A 22401-nucleotide genomic window follows, 5' to 3' on the forward strand; every position below is an offset into this window, starting at 1 on the left:
CACTTCTAACCATAGGAGTTATTGTGGTTATACACAGATGCATCAGCTCACAACGTGCAAAAGGAAAGAAAATACATATTGTGAAATCTGACAACATATTTATTTGGCATGTAGCACACATTGAGGCAGATTTAGTTACCTGAATGTTCAAGATAACTTGCTCAAATTGTGCCAAACTATTGACACACGTAGTCATGGCTACAAATGGAGGCCAGAAATGCTCTAGTTTAAAAAAACAAAAACAAAAAAACAGTGATAGGGTTTTATTTTATTTATTTTTGATGAATGAAAATGTGGAACATTGTACTAGAGGGGTCTATATTTAAGGCCGGGTTCACACTTTGTGTCCTCCGTGGCGCATATACAGTGGGGCAAAAAAGCATTTAGTCAGCCACCAATTGTGCAAGTTCTCACACTTAACCCCTTAAGGACGCAGGACGTAAATGTACGTCCTGGTGAGGTGGTACTTAACGCACCAGGACGTACATTTACGTCCTGTGCATAACCGCGGGCATCGGAGCGATGCCCGTGTCATGCGCGGCTGATCCCGGCTGCTGATCGCAGCCAGGGACCCGCCGGCAATGGCCGACGCCCGCGATCTCGCGGGCATCCGCCATTAACCCCTCAGGTGCCGGGATCAATACAGATCCCGGCATCTGCGGCAGTGTGCGATTTAAATGAACGATCGGATCGCCCGCAGCGCTGCTGCGGGGATCCGGTCATTCATAACGCCGGACGGAGGTCCCCTCTCCTTCCTCCGTCCGGCTCCCGGCGTCTCCTGCTCTGGTCTGTGATCGAGCAGACCAGAGCAGGAGATGACCGATGACACTGATCTGTTCTATGTCCTATACATAGAACAGATCAGTATTAGCAATCATGGTATTGCTATGAATAGTCCCCTATGGGGACTATTCAAGTGTGAAAAATCCCCTCCCCCAATAAAAAAGTAAAACGTCCGTTTTTTCTTATTTTACCCCCAAAAAGCGTAAAAAACATTTTTTATAGACATATTTGGTATCGCCGCGTGCGTAAATGTCCGAACTATTAAAATAAAATGTTAATGATCCCGTACGGTGAACGGCGTGAACGAAAAAAAAAAGTCCAAAATTCCTACTTTTTTAATACATTTTATTTAGAAAAAAAATATAAAAAATGTATTAAAAGTTTTTTATATGCAAATGTGGTATCAAAAAAAAGTACAGATCATGGCGCAAAAAATGAGCCCCCATACCGCCGCTTATACGGAAAAATAAAAAAGTTAGAGGTCATCAAAATAAAGGGATTATAAACGTACTAATTTGGTTACAAAGTTTGTGATTTTTTTTTAAGCGCAACAATAATATAAAAGTATATAATAATGGGTATCATTTTAATCGTATTGACCCTCAGAATAAAGAACACATGTCATTTTTACCATAAATTGTACGGCGTGAAAACGAAACCTTCCAAAATTAGCAAAATTGCGTTTTTCGTTTTAATTTCCCCACAAAAATAGTGTTTTTTGATTGCGCCATACATTTTATGATATAATGAGTGATGTCATTACAAAGGACAACTGGTCGCGCAAAAAACAAGCCCTCATACTAGTCTGTGGATGAAAATATAAAAGAGTTATGATTTTTAGAAGGCGAGGAGGAAAAAATGAAAACGTAAAAATTTAATTGTCTGAGTCCTTAAGGCCAAAATGGGCTGAGTCCTTAAGGGGTTAAAAAGATGAGAGCCCTGTAATTTTCATCATAGGTATACCTCAACTATGAGAGGCATAATGAGAAAAAAATCCATAAAATCGCATTGTCTGATTTTTAAAGAATTTATTTGCAAATTATGGTGGAAAATAAGTATTTGGTCACCTACAAACAAGCAAGATTTCTGGCTTTCACAGACCTGCAACTTCTTTAAGCGCCTCCTCTGTCCTCCACACATTACCTGTATTAATGTTTGAACTTGTTATCAGTATAAAATACACCTGTCCAAAACCTCAGTCACACTCCAAACTTCACTATGGCCAAGACCAAAGAGCTGTCGAAGGACACCAGAAACAAAATAGTAAATCTGCACCTGGCTGGGAAGACTAAATCTGCAATAGGCAAGCAGCTTGGTGTGAAGAAATCGACTGTGGGAGCAATTATTAGAAAATGGAAGACCTACAAGACCACTGATAATCTTCCTTGATCTGGGGCTCCACGCAAGATCTCACCCTGTGGTGTCAAAATAATCACAAGAACGGTGAGCAAAGATCCCAGAACCACACGGGGGGACCTATTGAATGACCTGCAGAGAACTGGGACCAAAGTAACAAAGGCTACCATCAGTAACACACTACGCAGCCAGGGACTCAAATGCAGTGCCAGACGTGTCCCCCTGCTTAAGCCAGTACATGTTCGGGCCCATCTGAAGTTTGCTAGAGAGCATTTGGATGTTCCAGAATAGGCTTGGGAGAATGTCATATGGTCAAATGAAACCAAAGTAGAACTTTTCGGTAAAAACTCAACTGGTCGTGTTTGGAGGAGAAAGAATGCTGAGTTGCATCTAAAGAACACCATACCTACTGTGAAGCACAGGGGTGGAAGCATTATGCTTTGGTGCTGTTTTTCTGCCAAGGGACCAGGACGACTGATCAGTGTAAAGGAAAGAATGAATGGGGCCGTGTGTTGTGAGATTTTGAGTGAAAACCTCCTTCCATCAGCAAGGGCATTAAAGATGAAATGTGGCTGGGTCTTTCAGTATGACAATGATCCCAAATACACTGCCTAGGCAATGAAGGAGTGAAGCATTTCAAGGTCCTGGAGTGGCCTAGCCAGTCTCCAGATCTCAACCTCATAGAAAACCTTTGGAGGGAGTTGAAAGTCTGTGTTACCCAGCGACAGCCCCAAAACATCACTGCTCTAGAGGAGATCTGCATGGAGGAATGGGTCAAAATACCAGCAACAGTGTGTGAAAACCTTTTGTAGACTTACAGAAAACGTTTGCCCTCTGTCATTGCCAACAAAGAGTATATAAAGTATTGAGATCAACTTTTCTTATTGACCAGATACTTATTTTCCACCATAATTTGCAAATAAAGTATTTAAAAATCAGACTGATTTTATGGATTTTTTTTTTTTTACTGTGTCAACCCAGCCTTAAATATAGACACCTCTGGTACAATGTTCCACTTTTTCATTACAAAAATAAATAAAATAAAACCCTATCACTGTTTTTTTTTTTTTTAATCTCTCAAACTGTCTAGGTAGCCCCATTTACTAGGTGGCCTAAACAAGGTATATCTGTTTTGGCTGCAGCGGACATCAAACATATATACATTTGGGAAATAAACTGTATTCACTAGCTGCAGTACTGTGCACCACCAATACCAAGAGCCACAGCTTCTTCAAACAGCTCATTGGCTAGAGTGCCTGGAGTCAGACCTGGCTGATCTAATAATGGGCAGACCTGACAGAACTCGGAGTGATTTGCCCACTGCAACCAATCACAGCTCAGCTTTTATTTTACCAGGGCTCCTTAAGATATGAAAACTGAGTTCTTATTGGCTGCTGTGAGCAGTTTTTGTCTGACAGATGTTTATTTAGAATTTTAGCTGTGGATTTGCAGACAAATCACTGGTCAAATTTGACTGCTATGTCTGAATTTAGTCTTGGGTAGGTTCACTTTACATTTTTGCATCCTTTCTTTTTTAATGAATTTGTGTATCACTCTTTTAAAGTGCAACGTTCATGATGTCAGATAGGTGTTGCCAGGGGTTTGCTATGCACCAGGGCCGCCACGCCTGTCTTCTTTCCCTCAGCACTGGGATCACTGTGACACACAGTTCCTCAGAGGGAATTCGCTGAGCATGCACATTTCACAGACTGGTTAGGTTATATGGCCCAAACATCATGACAGTTGTGCTGTAGGAATAATGAAGGCCCCATCGAAAACCTATGGATCAGTTAAAGGATGCATTTGTAATAAGTAAATAAATGACAAGGACTTAGCAGAAGAGCTTATCATGATTCTATCTTTTTTCCCTCAGATAAATGGTGATAAAAAAGAGCTGTTTCCTAAGACTGAAGTCTCTTCCAATGGTAGGCTTGTGGGATCTTTCATTATAGATTTTCTTTGTAATGGTTCCTCTCCGTGATTGGTTGGCATTATGGATTAACCAGAGTTTTGGAGATGGGTTGTGAAATCAGAAGTAGTGCTGTCATTTTCCCTCTGGACCCCCCTCCCCCGTCTTGTTTTAGATGTATGTCTGTCCAGGTCCTTGTCTTGTTTGCTCTTTGTTGATACGTTTGGATAATATATTTAGTACAGGGGTTTTCTTTTGGGTCATATAGAGTTTAGATAGTCCTGCTTCTCTTCCTGATTAGTGATTTGACCTTTATTCTGTTATTTTTGCTTGTTACCTGTACAAAATGTTGCATTTTTATGTTTGTTTTATCCAATAAAAATATGATTTAACTATAAAAATACTGATTTAAAGTAAATAGATCACCTAGATAAATCTATTTAATTAGGGGCAGATACTTTTTTTTTTTTTTTATCTTCTAATCTGTTTCTATTTCCTAATCTTTTTATATTAAATTTTAGTACATTATTATTAGGGCAGCCATCTTGTCTGAGCTAACCATATTTAGAGATATACTTTACAGCAAGCCCCTTAGACACAATAGACTGGCCAAAACTCTATTCACTAGAATGCTATTTGCTCTGTCCAAAGATGATCTCTCTGGAGAGTGGGAGGCTGACCTCTATGCTTACCTATTGTGAATGGTGTCTTTATCTAATTACCAGTGTCACCTTTCACTAACTTCCTGTCCGGGATGATAAGGAGGACACTGCTGGAAAGTGATCTGTACACAACAGGAAGTCTCTATTTAATGTTGGGCCTAGTGGCCAGAATGAAAACTACTAGAATTTAGGATTATTTTATAGTATGGATAGTAAAATAGAAAATTAGAAAAATACCAACCAAAACACTATGCAGCAAAGAAGCATTTGTGCATCGTACATATCATGTGTATATAATATAGTATCAAATATTATATATATAAAATTACAATTTATTTTCAGCCAGTACTCTGTCTACACACTTACACTGTGCCCCTACAATGTGCTCGTATCTGCTTTTGACTGCTTGGGTTTATGAAGGAAAGGTTCAAGAAGTAGTGTTGATCCATGATATATGGAAGGGCACTATTGTGTTTGCATCAGTCAGATATAATTTTGTATTAATGTTATATGCATATCTAAATTTTGTTGTAATGTTTTATTATACTTAATAACAGTGCCTAATGGATCTATAACTTCAGAAAAACTGTTTGCAATGATGAAAGACCCAGATATTAATGTAGTTATAATGGATGCACGGAAAGTAAAGGATTTTGAGGAATCTCATATTAAGGTTTCCATAAATGTTCCTGAGGAGGCCATAACTCCTGGGTATGTATTGGAGCATTCTCAGATCTGCTATTATCTTTAGAACAAGACATTTAAAATATTTTTTTTGTTTTATTTTCTTCTTAAAGTGTGTTTTTTCTGTACATGAAAGCTGCTGCTTTGAGTTGTAAACTGCAGCAGTTATGAGATTTACAGTGATCACGTGGACACATACCGTATTTATCGGGGTATTCCACACACCAGCCTATAACATGCACCCTCATTTTACCAAGGATATTTGGGTAAAAAAAGTTTTTTACCCAAATATCCTTGGTAAAATGAGGGTGCGTGTGTGTGTGCGCGTGTATACCCCGGTACACTGTCTCTGACCCCGCAGAAGCCCCCAGGAAAGTCAGGGGGAGAGAGGTTGTCCCTGCCCGCTTCTCTCCCCCTGCCTTTCCTGGGGTCTAGAGCCCTGCTGCCCCCGCTTCTCTCCCCCTGGCTATCGGCGCCGCTGCCCCTTCTCTCCCCCTGGCTATCGGTGCCGCTGCCCCATTGCCGGCGCTGATAGCGAGGGGGAGAGAAGCGGTGCCGGCAATGGGGCAGCTGCCCCGCTGCCCCGTTGCCTCCCCCATCCCCGGTTTTATAATTACCTGTTGCCGGGGTCGGGTCCGTGCTGCTTCTGGCCTCCAGTGTGGAGTCCCCTGTGTCGTTGCTATGCGCTGCGAGACGCAATGACGAGTGACGTCTTCAACGTGACGTCACTAGTCATTCCGCCGCGCAGTGCAGCGCATAGCAACGACGCAGGGGACGCCACTCCGGAGGCCAGAAGCAGCACGGACCCGACCCCGGCAACAGGTAATTATACAACCGGGGATGGGGAGGCAACAGGGCAGCGGCGCCGGCAGTCTCTGGACCCCAGGACAGGCAGGGGCAGAGAAGCCGGCAGCGACGGCAGGTCTCTGCACCTGCAAAAGCTGCTGCAGTTCATTGATTTAAAGCACCCGCTTTAAATCATTGAACTGCAGCGGCTTATCGGCGTATAACACGCAGATAGACTTTAGGCAAAAAAATTTTGCCTAAAAAATGCGTGTTATACGCCAATAAATACGGTAAGTCCTAAAACAAGCTAAGGACTGTCAATGGGTCGGTGTGTAGGGAGAATTGATCATTCACACCATCCTAACCTATCCTTTGTTGTCATCGGTGTGATCCTGTGTTATTTGGGTTATCGTTCATACTAATTGATAATGACATGACTAATAAAAAGTGAGATTCACAGAACAGAAAGTGGTTTGCTAGGTTAGAAAACCACATCATTCCTCCATATAATGGTAAAGAAGATTTTTTTTTTTTTTTTTAATAGACAATAATGACACCAGCAGGTATCTTGCTAATGGGCAAAAATTATTATAAGGAGACTTTTTGCTCTAAATAATATCCACATATTGCCAATGTTTTGGCCCTTCCAGAGCCCATGGCGGATCTTAAAGGGGCACTCCGCTGCTCAGCGTTTGGAACAAACTGTTCAGAACGCTGGAGCTGGTGCCTGGAGCTCGTGATGTCATAGCCCCGCCCCCTCATGATGGCACACCCCGCCCCCTCAATGCAAGTCTGTGGGAGACTTGCATTGAAGGGGCGGGGCTATGACGTCATGAGCTCCAGCGTTTGGAACAGTTTGTTCCAAACGCTGAGCAGTGGAATACCCCTTTTTAAAGGTAGTTAGCAGAGCCAACAGTGGCATCAAGGCACACAGGGCTCATGCACATGTGCCATTCTCACGGTAAATCTTTAAGCAATCCTGAAGATCTGTGATGATGCAAGAGTTACTAGGCATGCGCGGGATCCCTGTGTGTCAATTACACACAAAGCAGATGACTTGATATCAGCAGGGAGTGATGTTGCAGACCCCAGGCACTGCCTCCCCGACTGTCCCTGATTATGGAAAAAGCTTTTAAGAAAAAAAAATAGTTAGGAAATGTAGTAAGAAAGTTATACCTGGAATATATATATATATATATGTATGTGTATATATATATATATATATATATATATATATATATATATATATATATATATAATATAATGTATATTAATACCTTACACACCGTGTTGCCGGTTTACCAACTAAATTTCACATGACAGATTCACTTAAAAAAATGATGAACAATTTTACAATTTTTAAATGGTAATTTTTTTTTAATTATTAGTTTTTTTTATTGTTAGGGTTTGGAATCTTATTGTATATTATTTAATGAGTTAAAACGTATTTCTTACAGATTTACAGCAACAAAAATTGAGAGTGGTCTACCAGAAGCATCAAAGCATTTATGGAACACCCGTAGTCATGCAGATTATATTATTTTGCTGGACTGGTTTAGTTCCATTAATGACTTAAAACTTGGAACAACACTTCAGAGCTTAAAAGATGCTCTTTTTAAGGTAAGACAAGATACTAAAGAAAACCATGGAAATATGACTAAATACATAAAAATCACAGACTCTGAAAAACAAGACATAAAAATCACAGACTCTGAAAAACATAAAGATTTTTGTGTCTCTAAATAGATCAGCTATTATCTCCTTCTCATTGCCATTCTGTGTGTGACTATTAAACGACTGACTGCAGAAGGAGCATCGCCCCACTGCTCTACAGTGGTCCCTCAACATACGATGGTAATCCGTTCGAAATGGACCATCGTTTGTTGAAACCATTGTATGTTGAGGGATCCGTGCATTGTAAAGTATAGGACAGTGGTCTACAACCTGCGGACCTCCAGATGTTGCAAAACAACACCCAGCATGCCCGGACAGCCAGCGGCTGTCCGGGCATGCTGGGTGTTGTAGTTTTGCAACATCTGGAAGTCCGCAGGTTTAAGACCACTGGTATTAAAGGTTGTACTCACCTGTCCCTGCCGCTCCGGACCGTCACCGCTGCCCAGGATGTCGCTATCCATCGCTGTCCCTGCTTCCCCAGGGTGTCACTGACGCTCCGGCAAGGCCTCTGCTTCCCCGGCATCCTCGCTCTCCGTCGCCGCCATCACATCGTTACACACGCCGCTCCTATTGGATGACGGGACGGCGTGCGCAGCGACGTGATGACGTTGGAGGAGAGCGCCGACTATCCAGGGGATCCCAAAGAGGACCCGCTGGAGCCCCGAGGACAGGTGAGTGATCGTCAGCGGACCACAAGGGGCACCGTAAACGGCTATCCGGTGGCAGCTGAAGCAGTCTGCGCCGCCGGATAGCCGTTTATGCAATGGCCCCGACATACAAAAGCATCGTATGTTGATGCTGCCTTCAACATGCGATGGCCTCTGAGAGGCCATCGTATCTTGAAATTATCGTATGTCCGGCCCATCGTAGGTCGGGGGGTCACTGTATTTGCAGTAGGATAAAACTATTTTTAGCGGAAGAGATCACCTGGATTTTAAAGTTGTTTTACAGTCTCAACTTATTGATGGCCTGTCCTCAGGATAGATCATCAATATGTGATCAGTGTGGTCCCAATATCTGTGCCAAATAGCTGATTGCCAGTGCTGCACCATGGGCAATACTCAGAGAAACAGACCTGGAAGCAGATGGTTTCTGTTCTCTGTCTAGTGCTGGATGAGTGCAGCTTGGCTCTCATTGAAGTAAATGGGAGCTATGCCTCAGTAACCCAGCACAGCCACTACACATTTGGAGTCTACTGCTTCTGTCTCCCTTTCATTGTGTATAAGCTGGATCTGCAGCTTTGCCAAACAGCTGATCGCTGAGGGTTGCCGGAATTAAAACTTGCAGTGCTTGTGTAATACCTGGCCATCTTTTGTAACTTGGCCAGATAAAGTGCTTATAGCTCGTCTCTGTACCTCTTCAATCCATATTAAAATCCATTATATACCTGGCCCTCTCTATAGTCTCTCTATTGTATAAGCCACTGAACCTAGAGTCACATTTGTACTGTATTATTTCTAAGGGGGATGTCTGTCGACTTCTGTTTTAAAGGGAATCAATCATGATAACTTACCATAAATAACTTGTTGCAACGCATTATATATGGTAAAATCTTATTTCTCACCACCTTACTGCCTGCAGGGATGATGAGCATATGAAGTAAGTAAACCTCCCCCCACCAATCCCATAAGTAGTCCCCTGGGCGGGGAGCTTTACTTTTACCTAGTCCCATCTTTTCTGGCTGTAATCACACCCCCCTCGGTGTGATTGACTGACGGACCAGACATGACCCACATCATCGCTCTGCTCCATCTGCTTAGGGAGCAGAGCGGTGGCGCATTCTGTCAATCATGCTGAGGGGACGCTTTCTGTCAATCACGCTGAGGTAAGTAAAGCTTACCCAGGGGACTACTTACGGTATACAGAGGATAGGCGAACACCTTTTTCCCCACCCAGTAAGCTGGTAATATGAAATAAAAATTGTTGTCCACTGACTTCAAAGCTAGAACAACTGAATGTGCATTCAGAACTGATCCCATTGTTCATACCTGTAGTCCTATTATATCTGTGTATTATGTTTTGTTTATAGTGGGAAACTAAGGCTATCCTGAAAAGTGAACCTTTAGTATTGGAGGGTGGCTATGAAAATTGGCTTTTTTGCTATCCAATGTACACCACAAATGGAAAAGTATCTGTGCCTAGAAGAAACAAAGATGAAAACACAGTCTTGTCATGTAAGTGCAGTTTGTTCTCAAAGGTGTTCATACTTTTTATGTGTATTTGGAAAGTGAAGGAACAACCAAGGTGTATGGCTGTTTGACTTCAATTGGACATCTGTATTCTTCACCTATTTGCTCTATTGGATTTGAGTGCAGCTATATATTGCAGCATAATGGAGGAATCTCTGAGCGCTATCTGCAGACAACATTTTATAGCTGTTAGGGTATAAAAGCAAACTTAGCCTTTACTGGAGCTGATGGTTGTTGTCAACAAGTGTCATGGAAGCGGAGCCAAACTTCTCATATGCCACAGTCTCCTTGCTTGCCCTCGCCTCCCAGACCCTCTGACTGATGTACAGGACGCTTTACAATCATAGAGGTGCTGGGAGGTGAGGGCAAGCAGGGAGACCTGACAGGCTGTGGCATTTGATTTGCCTCCTTGACACTTGGCTGAGAGATAACAAGGTGATTTAAAAATTTTGGCAATCCCCCATCAGCTCCAGAAAAGGTACAGTTTGCCTTTACAACCTTATAGCTTCACTCCTATAGCCCTGAACAGCAAATACAGCTGGCAAGTTCCCTTTCAAAACATGTATGTGTACAAGTATACAAGGCTTTTAAAGAAATTAAATAATAGGGCAAGCGGACATGGCGCAGGTGACATCTTTGATCGGAGCTGTTGTCTTTTCCTTTTTTTTACTATATGACCCAGACCGCCAAAAAGATTTCTCTCTGCCAGACAAACATTTTAGGCTCTGCCCACCTCTTTACAAGCTGCTCATGTGTATTGCTCAACACAGTAATATTGGGTGCTTTGTGCCCCCATATTGTAATTTGGCCACCTTTGTGCCCCTATATAGTTATATGCCTCCATACTGCCCCACTTAAGTGCATCACTGTATCTCTGGTCAGGGGACATACTGCTATTGCCCATAGCAGTAAGTCCCTGGTCCAGAGAAACACTGGAGCATCAAAGCTGATGGGTTAGTTACTGTCCACAACAGCCAATTCACATGCTTCTCCTCTGCTATCCTCTTGCAGGGCTGGTGCAAGGATTTCTTTCCATCCTGTGCAACACCTCATTTTAATGGCATAAAAACAGGTGCTGGGAGACTCACAGGGTAGTGGACAAACACATTTATTTCCCGCAATGTGATGCATTTTACCACATTACACCGCTTCCTCAGGCATTTGTTTTAGCATATTGAGGAGGCAGGGGTCACTCTGTGCCTACAATGCGCACAGCAACGCTATAGCAATGCTGCTACAGGGAGGCATAACTTTTAATCTGCTGGACAGAATTATGTAAGTGACCCCTTGTTTTAATGCTGTTTACTTACACTATAACCCAGTGTATTGGGTTTTATGCAGGTGAACAATTTAAAAGCCGCCATTACAGACTTTTTTTTTCGTATACCCCATGTTGGGAACCGTTGCACTAGACCATTAAAACTTATTTTCTAAACTGCAGTTTCTTACTATATCCTACCTATATTTAGAGATCTGATGGCCTAAAGTGTCACAGGGAAATGTCAAATGTTTTGATCAGTCATGGTCTCAGTGCTGAGACCATCACCGATCAGGAGAATGAGTTGGGAGAGTGAGTGGCATCTATGTTCACTTTGTAGCTCGTAGTGATCTTTGTCTGGCTGCTTTATTATAAGTCCATGGAGCAGTGAGGCAAAAATTGCTATGAGCCAGGGAGTTAACGGCAATACCGCTCATTCTCCTGATCGGTAGTTTTTCTGTTTGACAGCGCCCATTTAACTTGACCTATTCTAATTTTTCTATGAAGCATTGTCTTGTTACATTTTAAAAAAACAGACTTGGATCGCATATCCACTTTTTATACAGTGATCTATTGCTGCTCAGCAAAAATTATGAAAATGAACATGATTATTTTGATATTTCTATGTAAGCCCATTTTCAACAGGGACATTTGATTAGCGCTTTACTGTGTTCTGACTTCAGCAATACAGCACCTGCATTAATAGAGATTTGGCAACCCAACAGCATTGCTGCTGCTAGACTAAACCTCCTTGGTTCTGGGCTACACCCCTTCATAATCACTGCACCAAAACAAAGTATAGATATGGGGGGGGAAAGCTCAAAGATACCCTTATGTAGTCACCTTTTGTTGTCACTATTTATTTTTTATGGATTCAATTCACCATCTGTATCAATATCTATTTCCTCACTCACTAGCGACTTTTTAAGTTTTTTTTTTATTTTTATTTTTTTCCCCCCACACTTTTTACATTAAAGGGCCCTTAACCCCATATATTTATACAGGTAAATCTTCATAGAGCACAATGTACTGTAAACTTTTTCAGTATAGAAGATCCCTTGGTGACTAGCTGATTATAGTGATTCTCAGAAGTATGGCATATAAAGGAAGAGGTTGGATCATCATTTTGCACACATTATACACCACATTAATGCCTCCTGGTTTTGTTTTTATTTTATTTTTGTACTAGTGAATTTCAGCTATCCCTCTCTGGAAGAGCCACCAGCTCCTCCACCAGCTGTTCAGGTGGTTAAACCTTCTCCAGTGAACACACCAGATGTACAAGATGGAGAAAGAAAAGTAATTAAAGCAGAAATAATAGAAGAACCTGTCAATATCACCAAGACAGAGCCAGCAGCCCCAGCCCCGATGCAGCCATCAGAGCCAACCAAACTTATTCCACAGGTAAGTTAACTCATATAATAACCTATTCTAATAGGGAAGCTTCCAAAATACAATTGCAGAGCTCCTGAGATGCATCAAGCCTTTACTATACTACACTACACACTTTTTTACACTGAGTCATTGTTGGCTGAATGGAAAAGACCCAGCCACCAGCTTATTTGTCGGCTGATCTTAAGGATTGTGTGGCATCATATATTAATGTTAGTGGGGCAACACTTCAGTTGTGGGGCCAACAGTCATGTAAGTGGTTGCTTGCACAAACAGTCCAGCAATTATTCCTGCAGACCTGCACTGACAATATTGAGCCTTGTAAAGGTTCCTTATAACAATCGCTGATCTACTAGATTGGCGCTCATATCGGGAAGTGGTCTAGTTGCCTAAAAGGATCCTAACATGCTACAGTATAGGCTAGTCCACACCAGGACTGCTTGGGACAAGGCCTAGACAGGACAGGAAAATCATGGATCTTTACTAGTATTGTTGGTGTAGTTTAATAATTTTACATTTTTATGTTGTTGTTAGAAACTTTGTATGTTCTTTTTAACATTTTACCATTACTGCATTGTAAGTTATTGTCTTTTTCTATGTCACTTGTAGATTGATCGCACTAAGAAGCCAGCTGTTTTAATTGGCGACAATCCAAAAAAAAAGAAAAATGATGTGGAAGACAATAATACACCACAAAATGGTAAATTTATTCCTGATCGTTCTACAAAACCGTCGTTAGACACCAAACCCTCCAAAGTAGAAATCCATTCTTCATCGGAAAAAAACACACCAGAAAAATATCAAGATCAAAAGGAGAGCATAGACAAGGAAGAAGTCAGAGATACTAACACTCAAGGAGAAAAAGAAATAAATTGTGTCGACATCAAAGAATCTGAATCTGGAACTCCTCAGAAGAAACAAGACCCAGAAAAAAAAGTTGTAATTGATAAAGAAAATAAGGAAATTAAAAAAGCGGTCTCCGAGAAAAACGAGCGGAAAAAAGAAGTGACTCTGTCTGCTGTTCCTAAGAAGGTAAAGATGGGAATTTATGAAACTCTGAACCTGGCGTAGATCGGCTTTGCACTCAGTTTTGCGACTTTACCAATCTGAAATGTACTTACCAAGTATTCCTAAAGGCGCCATGGCTGCCTGTGTGCTCCAAATTTACCGTATATACTCGAGTATTAGCTGACCCGAATATAAGCCGAGGCCCCTACTTTCACCCCCAAAACCTGGGAAAACTTATTGACTCGAGTATAAGCCTAGGGGGGAAAATACATCATCCAGACCCCCGTCATCATCCAGAATGCCCCCTCCGTCATCATATAGGCCCCCCTCGTTGTCTACTCATCTCCCCAGTTCTCTCTGTCCTGTTGCTAAGTAGCTGCAGGGACCGTCCGCATTCCGGTGGGGAGAGTGAGCCGGTCCGGGCTCTCCATCTTCATCGGGAGGCCCTCTTCTCCGCTCCGGGCCGGTCCCAGACTAGTGACGCGGCATTGACGCCGCCGCGCTGGGACGTCCGTGCGCAGTGACGTCTGCGACGTCTGCTGCGCACGGACATGCCTGTGTGGCAGCGTCAATGCAGCGTCACTAGTTGGATGGTCCCTGCAGCGAAAATGGATCGCCCGGCCAGGAGGGGCATTTTCAGGGGGGCATTTTCAGCACGAAAAATTGTGCTGAAAAACCTCTGCTTATACTAGAGTATATACGGGTACTATAATTTATGCCTACTAACAGGTGTAACTTTTAGTGGAAATCTATGCCAATAAACCTTTGAAAACACTGTAATCTTTGAAATGGATACTGAAAACAATAGGCTGCAGATACCACTTTGTTTTCATGTGTATTCTGACATGGAATGGAATGTCCGTATGAACATGTCTTACTGTCATCAAAAAAAAAAAAAAAAAAAAAAATCTAAAGTGATTGGTCAAGGTCTGAACATCTGCATGGAAATTCCGCAGTCCCATTCACACAGCAGAATTTTTGCTGCGAATGTTCCGCAGATAGAATTCCTCATTCCGCAAAAATAAGTCATGTCTTATATTTTTGTGGAATTCGGCGGCTGCAAAAGCCCATTGAAGTCAATGATGCTTTTTTCTCGGTCGCCTCTTTGGGGAACACAGAGACCATGGATATTATGCTGCTGTTCACTAGGAGGCTGACACTAGGCAAAATAAGTCGGGTCCTCCCAGCACGATATACCCACCCACAGAGCTAATCAGTTTTAGCTTGGTGTCGGTAGGAGGCAGACACACGTCTGGAGTCCTCCAGACTTGGTCTTTTTTTTTTTATTATTTTCTAGTAAGGGCCTGTATTTAGTTTTATTTCTCCCTTTCTTTTCTTGTTTTTAGGTGGGACGACAGGAGCATGGCGCTACCTGATCGCCCCTAAATGCGACTAAGGGGTATGGTCCATGTCCCCGACTTGCCCCTGCCTAGCTTGCTATGGCAGCCTGGCATGATGCAGTTTGGCCATAAGCTGGCTGAGGACTTCAGGGTGAGTATAAGAAGTTGGAGCTTGTGGGTGAGTATAAATTACATCCCCTTCTTGCACTCCCCCGCCCCCCCCCTTTTTCTTTTTCTTAAGTTCCTCCCTTATGCTTATTCTGGGGTCCCTTTTCCTTTCTATGCCCAGCTACTCAGCTGTCATTACGTGTGGCTGTGCAGGGCCAGACCTCTTTGCTTCCGGGCTTCTACTATAGGATGCTCCGGCTGTGCCATGCTGCAGGGAACAGTACTGTCTCTCCTTCCCTGGGTCACATTCTCCTCTCTAGCTCCGTTCTCCCGTGTGACTGCAGTGGAGGCTCATGGTGGTGAGGAGGGCTTGGTACATACGTCCGGGTCCTGTCATGTTTTTATTTCGGGCTTTCTGTGCGGATTCGTGGCAGCTTCCATGGGGGGTAACGTAAGATGGACCCTCTGTAACGCCCATGGGGAGCGTGGCATTAGCCACAGCTGCATTTTCGGTACTCTACTGCGAGTGGAATTTGACCGATATGCAATGGACCATCTACGACTCCTGTGGGGAGCACGATGCCTGTCGCATCCACGGCTGCAGTTCCGGTACCCCACTAGACGTGTGGGCAGGCAGATTTAGCATGGACCCTCTACTGCGCCCATAGAGAGCGTGAGGTCTCCCACATCTGCAGCTGCATTCCTGTACACCACTGCGAGAGGAATTAGACCGATGTTCAATGGACCCTTTACGACTCCTGCAGGGAGCATGATGCCTGCCGCATCCGCCGCTGCATTTCCGGTACCCAGCTATATGTGTGGGCAGACTGATGTAACATGGACCCTCTACTGCGCCTATGGAGAGCATGATGTCTCCCTCATCCACAGCTGCAGTTCAGGCACTCCACCACAAGTGAATGTTGCCGAAGGGTTGACTCTGTGTTCAATGGACTCTCTACACCATCCATTGGAGCGCACTGTCTGTCTGAATTTCCGGTCCCCCAGCTACCAGTGGGAGTTGTCCACTGACTGTGCCCCAGCAGGTGCGATGTACCTTTTACAGCGGTAGCGCCCACTTCACCACTTTCATGGTTGGTGTAACCTTGGTTTACATTAGTATCTGCTATTGTTCTGCTTGGAGTCCTATGCCATATTTGCCCCTTCCGCGGTGGCGGTTATGCCTAGTGGGGGGTCCAGTGGAGTGACCCTGCGTGTGCAATGGACGCTTGTCAAAGATGGCATCTGTTTTCCCTCCTTTCCATATGTGGAGTATCTGTGGCTTTCCAAAGGCAGTACTTTGCAGGTTTTCTGCTGTAGCCCTCACAGCCAGCGCACTCCCACCCTTTTGGGGCGGCAGGTTTGCAGAGTGCCATCACTGACCTACAGCCATTTTATTCTATCCTTCCACTTTGGGAGTTGTTTGCAGGGTGTTGCGGTGTAGGTGACTTTTTCTCCCATCCATACAGGAAGTATTTGTGGTCCTGCTACCTGCTACTGTTGCCTACTGTAAGTTGCTTCTGATTCTCATGTGGTTATAGCATTTCTCCTCACTAGGCAAGGTGTTAACAGCCTTATGTGATCCCTTTTATGGTGGGTCCAGCCATCTCATTATCTCCTTCCACTGTCGGCCATGGGGTAGCTCTGTAGGTTGTTGTCTAACGGGCTTTTAGCCATTCTGCTTCCCCTTCCTAGTGGGAGTTATGCAGGTCTTGTACAGTGCCTCCCTTTGCTCTTGCAACAGTCGTTCTTCATCCTCCTGTTGTTGAATGGTTTGTCTCTTTGGTTCCTATTCTTCTTATCCCTGCCATCATACTCCACCTTAGGCGGTGGACTGCAGGTTTTGGTGTAGTTAAAGCTGTTGCTGTCCTAGCCTTCTCGTTCCCTTTGCCTAGCCTTCTCGTTGCCTTGTTAGGGGCTTGTTGTTGGCGCTGCTGGGGTGGTTCCTGCCTTGCCCTTCCCCCCCCCCCCCTCTTTATGGGTGGGGTACCGACAATCCTTGCAATCCTTGGGTGTCTCCAGGGTTTCCTCCTGTGCCTCTTCTGTTTCAAGCTGCCTTTGGCTCCCTAAGGTTCCGCGACAGTTCCGTTTGTAGCGTGTCAATTCTCCTTCTTAGTGACTGTCGGGTGTTGCGTTCTTGGATGATGGTCTTGGTGGGTGACCTCCCGCGCCCAGCACGTGCCTTCTGTTCCTGCACCTTTTTGCTTCGGCTAGACTGGTTTTAATTTATGGTTCCCTGGATATTTCTGGTTCCATGGATATTCTTTGGTCTCTGGACTGACCTTCCTTTTTCTGGCAGATATTTTTCCCACCCCAGGGTCTCTGTGTTCCCCAATGAGGTGTCCGAGAAAAGGAGAATTTTTTTTTTGTACTCGCTGTAAAATCTCTTTCTCGTAGCCTTCATTGGGGAACACAGCACCCACCCATTTACGGTTCCTGGTCAGGTTGTTTGTTGCCTGTTATTTTTTTATGTCCTTTCGGATCCCATTTGTTGTTTGGCTTCTCCTACTGCTTTGTGACACAACTGATTAGCTCTATGCCTGTGGGTGGGTAAATCCTGCTGGGAGGAGCCGACTTCTTTTTTTTTTTTGCCTAGTGTCATCCTCCTAGTGGACAGCAGCATAATACCCATGGTCTCTGTGTTACCAAATGAAGGCTACGAGAGAGAGAGATTTTACGGTGAGTACAAAAAAATCTCCTTTTTACTGTGCAAAATGCTGATTTTGTGTGAATTTAGTGCAGAATCCACGCAAAATATAACTTCAAATATTGCATTAAGTAATGGCATTCTTTTTACGTGCACTGTGGATTAATGAGGAAATTACGGCCAAATTAATGTGGCTGCAAAATTAACGTATAAGTCCAGTAATGTAGATGCACAATCATAGACTGTTGCAGAATCTTGTAAAACCTTTATTGGACTAACAGTATTTTGTAAGGACAAGCTTTTGAGAGTCTTCTCTTTATCAAGTCAAAAGCATAGGTTCAGCGAAAACAAAACAGACTCTTGGACTTTGCCTCCTGGCTAGAACCCCTCAAGTTATTCTGGTATACTTTTCTTTAACCTAACAAAACACGAGCTTCAAACATAAACATATGAATTAGAGAACATACATTCTTATTCCTTGAACTCTTTACTGATACAGTGCACAAATTGTAATACAGTCTTACAGTTCATATAGATATTTATGATTAAAGGGGTACTCTGCCCCTAGACATCTTATCCCCTAGCCAAAGGATATGGGACAAGCTGTCCCCTGCGATCTCTATGCAGCACCCAGCATTCATTTAGAATGCTGGGTGCGGGCAGCGGAGGTCGTGATGTCATCATCACGCTCCTCATGACTTCACGCCACGCCCCCTCAATGCAAGTTTATCGGAGGGTGCGTGGTGGCCCTCATGCCTCCTCCCATAGACTTGCATTGATGGGGTGTGGAGTGCCCCGCCGCACGCACTCAGCGTTCGGAAAAAATGTTTTTTAGCGAAGTACCCCTTTTTAAGGCTTTGATTGTACTGTTCCCTGTGTATCTAATAAAAATAAATGTTAGGAAATTGTCTTTGTTATAGAATGGTAGACAAATCTGGTTGTATCATGTATACCCTGAATGCAATATCTATTTTTATATGTTCTATGTGAATGTACACTGCATTTTCTTTTGCAGCAAGAAGTGAATAAAGAACCTCAAGACGAAAAAGCAGGTGGAGTTACAAAAGAGGTTGTTGAAGAGGATAGACCCAGAGTAAGTATTTTGGCTTTAATTTTACTGCAGACATTGTAATTTTTGCACATCCAGATATGTAAATCAGTTCATTGTAATGATTTTGCTCTAAATGGAACATCACCTTTATGTCTTTGGTTTTTAGAGAGATCCATTGATACGAGCTCGAAGTGAAGAGATGGGTAGAACAGTTCCAGGAATGCCTGAAGGCTGGGTTAAGGTAATTGACATTTATTTATATATATATATATATAATATATATATATATATTTATATACACTTCTTTAATATGCTTTGTGAATGCCATGCCCCCTCCTATAGACTTGCATTGAGGGGCATGGCATGATGTCACAAGGGGGCGTGCCCGTGACTTTACGACACCCACACCCAGTGGAGTACCCTTTTTAAGCTCCTCTCCCCTTTTTGCTGTATTTACTGAACCTGCTGTTCACAAGACTCAACTGGCCAATGAGCATGGAGCAGCCCTACTTCTGATGCTGCTTTTTTATCCATACATGCCAAGTGCAGCTGCATGTCTGGCTCCGGCTCTGCCTCCTCCACAGTTCACAGTGCCATCCAGAACTTGAGGATGGTGTCGGTTGGAGCCAGTAAACTTTGACCAGCGCAAAGCACTGTCAGGAGGACTCAAGTAGACCAGGTAGATACCCATATCAGTCACAGTTTGTGACGCAGTATTATTTATAGGGTGGGCATAGCCTAATATAAGTTGTTGTTTTTTTATTTTTTTTTATTTCTTATATATTTGTTTTTTACAACAATATTTTTTTTAAACAATTTTTTAACACCTTTCTCTGTAATGTATTCTTGGCCTTAAAGGGGTATTCCGGTATCAGAAAATGTTATTTAAATAAAACTTTCACCCCAAGACACATAACTTACTAATAAAGTGTTATAAAAAATGTACTGGCTTTAGCGTGTTTTTGCTTGACATAGTCCTGACAGGAAGTTGTGTAGTTCTGGTGTTATCTCCGGCTCCTACTTCCCGAGATGAAGAGCCCTGCGCCTGAGTTATGTCATCACCTCTAACCAGCCTACATTTCTATTTCCCTGTCACATACATGTATACATATATATATCTATATTGGAACATTTAGGGAAGAATGAGGTGCTGCCTTGTGCTGAACAATGCCACATGCAGAGGAGCAGACAGGGAAGAAGTACAGCATGTGCTGCAAATTTACTGACTGTAGAGGAATAGTTTGCTTTGTACTGAAATGTTCAGCTACAGCTTTGGGCAGAGAACTGGCAGGAGTACTATGAGATGGGAGTAGTAGACAGGGTGGAAGGACTGTGACAAACAGCTGAGGGAAAGCAATGCATTCTGGGAAGTGTAGAACTGCGCAACAAGAAAGTAGTGAGAGGACATTGTAGGGAAGAGGATTCAGTACCCACACAAACATTTTTATTTTTGTTGATTTCAGAACTAATGCAGACAGGTAAGCAATGCTATATGCTTCTGCAGATTTTTTTTTTTTTTTTTTTTACCAGGCCATTGGAAGTGGTATACCCACATATGAAATCATGGCTTTTTAGCTTAAGGTGGCTGGTAAGCCACTAGGGTGAATGGCGCACATGATGTGGCCAAGTATTGACTGTGACATGAAAGTGGTTAAAGTACTAGCACAAAGGTTTCTTTGCTTCTGGCAGTTAGAACAAGCTCCAGTGACCCTGCACATACGCTGCCTTACTGGCAGTCATTTAGAGGTTAAATGAACTCCATCTATAATATTTGTGATATGTATGTATGAAATTTGGGGAATGCAATAATTTATTAAAACAGTGTAAATAGTACTGAATACAATATTGTACCTTGTAATTTGATCATGAACTTCCATCTGCTATAGTTTATCACTGGGAGAATGAGAGCTTTAAACCTTTACCAAAATCTGCCTTCCCTCACTTCCTATAGCTCCTACTGACCTGAGTGTTGATGTATGTAAATATTGGAGTATTGCTCAGGCCTCCTCCCAAAAACTTTTCCTTACAGCATACCGGACACTTGTACATTGCAGAGAAAGGCTATATTGCATACATTAAAATGTACTATTAGGAGGCCCCTTTTATTCTTTATGAATAAAAGAACTGGGGGGGGGGGGGGAGTTTTTTATTTTTTATTTTATTTCTCTTATCTAATAAAGCTATTTTGCCATTTCACCCACCTACAGTTTCTCGAGCCTATAACTGGTACTTACCGCTATTACCATTCACCGACTCACACGGTTCACATGTATCCACCTGAAATGGCTGCGTCATCTACTCATTCTGTGACTCCAGTTCAGAAAGTCAGGCCTAATGCACATTCAGACATAGACAAGGAGCAAACAAAGTTGAAGAGATCATATTCTTCACCAGATTTAACCCAAGCTATTAAAGAGGAGGGGAAAAAGAAACCAACACCGGTTATCAACCGCGAAACTAAGTAAGTTTTCGAATCTACGGCATTATGTGAATCATTGGAACAATATCGCTATAAACAAAATAATGGTGTTAAAATGTGTTTAAGTCCCCCTTTTTCCCTATCATATATACCTGTAAACTGTTTGTTTTTTTTTTTTTTTTTTTTTTTAAGTTTATTAGTATTAAGAGTCCAATAATTCAGTAAAGTTATTTTGAGGAGATAAAAGCTAAAACTTAACTAGTCAGTTCTTTTTGTCCAAATAATTCCAGAGTGGGGAGCTTAGAAAGGTCAATTCACGCTCCCTTCGGTCTATTCACACTCCTATCTCTGTCTCCCAAATATGCCATCTGTACCATTTTTGACTTGTTATGAAAGTAAATGCACAGGAGTGCGTGCCCATCCAATTTTCCAATTTGGACATTGCATATTTATTAGTTACTACTAAGTGTTAGATGTTGAGCACCCTGTTATTTGGGATCTCAAAAGGCTGTATGCACTGAAGTTCTAAGTCCATCCTCCCTAATATGCAGTGACCCTGGCTGTTTCTCATTATTCCTTTGAGATTAGTGACAACTGTTATGTTACTTACCTGCTAAGACTGGAAAATGCTACTTTAACTTGATAAAAAATGATTTCTCTTTTAGACCTACAGCCCATGCTAAAACCGAGATCACAGCGTTGCCTGCATTTAAGATTCGTAGCCTCAATCCCGTCTTTGGAGGAGCATGCCCAGGTCTAACTGGTTTGAGGAATCTTGGCAATACTTGTTACATGAATTCTATCCTACAGTGTCTCTGTAACACTCCTCACTTGACGGAGTACTTCCATAATAATTATTATCAAGCAGATATTAACCGGTAAGAAAACAAACACATCATTCTTGGCTGATTCTAAAGCTATGTTCTTTTATTACTGAAAGCTTCATGTTTTCATTTGACTTTTCTTATCCATTTTTTTTTTTTCTTATAAAAAAAAAAAAAAAAAAAAAAAAAAATTACAAACCTTTTTATTTTTTTTAATTATTAGTTGGTAAAATTACAGACCCAAAATTGTGACAAATAAAAGTCATCTCCAGAAAACAGTTTTGCTTTGATTATGGGAATTTGGCCAATTGTTG

General features: G+C 42.5%; 1 protein-coding gene across 3 annotated transcripts in view; it reads left to right on the top strand.

Annotated features, from left to right (window-relative positions):
- The window catches only part of USP8 (ubiquitin specific peptidase 8), a 163051-nt gene that overhangs the window by 128501 nt on the left and 12149 nt on the right, over positions 1 to 22401 (top strand). For all 3 annotated transcript variants that reach the window (XM_056572187.1, XM_056572188.1, XM_056572186.1), the window contains 10 exons: positions 4013 to 4064; positions 5268 to 5421; positions 7638 to 7800; positions 9884 to 10028; positions 12491 to 12705; positions 13303 to 13725; positions 18809 to 18886; positions 19011 to 19085; positions 21052 to 21305; positions 21929 to 22141. In XM_056572187.1, the coding sequence (XP_056428162.1) occupies positions 4013 to 4064; positions 5268 to 5421; positions 7638 to 7800; positions 9884 to 10028; positions 12491 to 12705; positions 13303 to 13725; positions 18809 to 18886; positions 19011 to 19085; positions 21052 to 21305; positions 21929 to 22141 (1772 nt within the window). The remainder of the gene's footprint in view (positions 1 to 4012; positions 4065 to 5267; positions 5422 to 7637; positions 7801 to 9883; positions 10029 to 12490; positions 12706 to 13302; positions 13726 to 18808; positions 18887 to 19010; positions 19086 to 21051; positions 21306 to 21928; positions 22142 to 22401) is intronic.

The sequence above is a fragment of the Hyla sarda genome, chromosome 4, assembly GCF_029499605.1.
Source record: "Hyla sarda isolate aHylSar1 chromosome 4, aHylSar1.hap1, whole genome shotgun sequence".
Lineage (NCBI taxonomy): Eukaryota > Metazoa > Chordata > Amphibia > Anura > Hylidae > Hyla > Hyla sarda.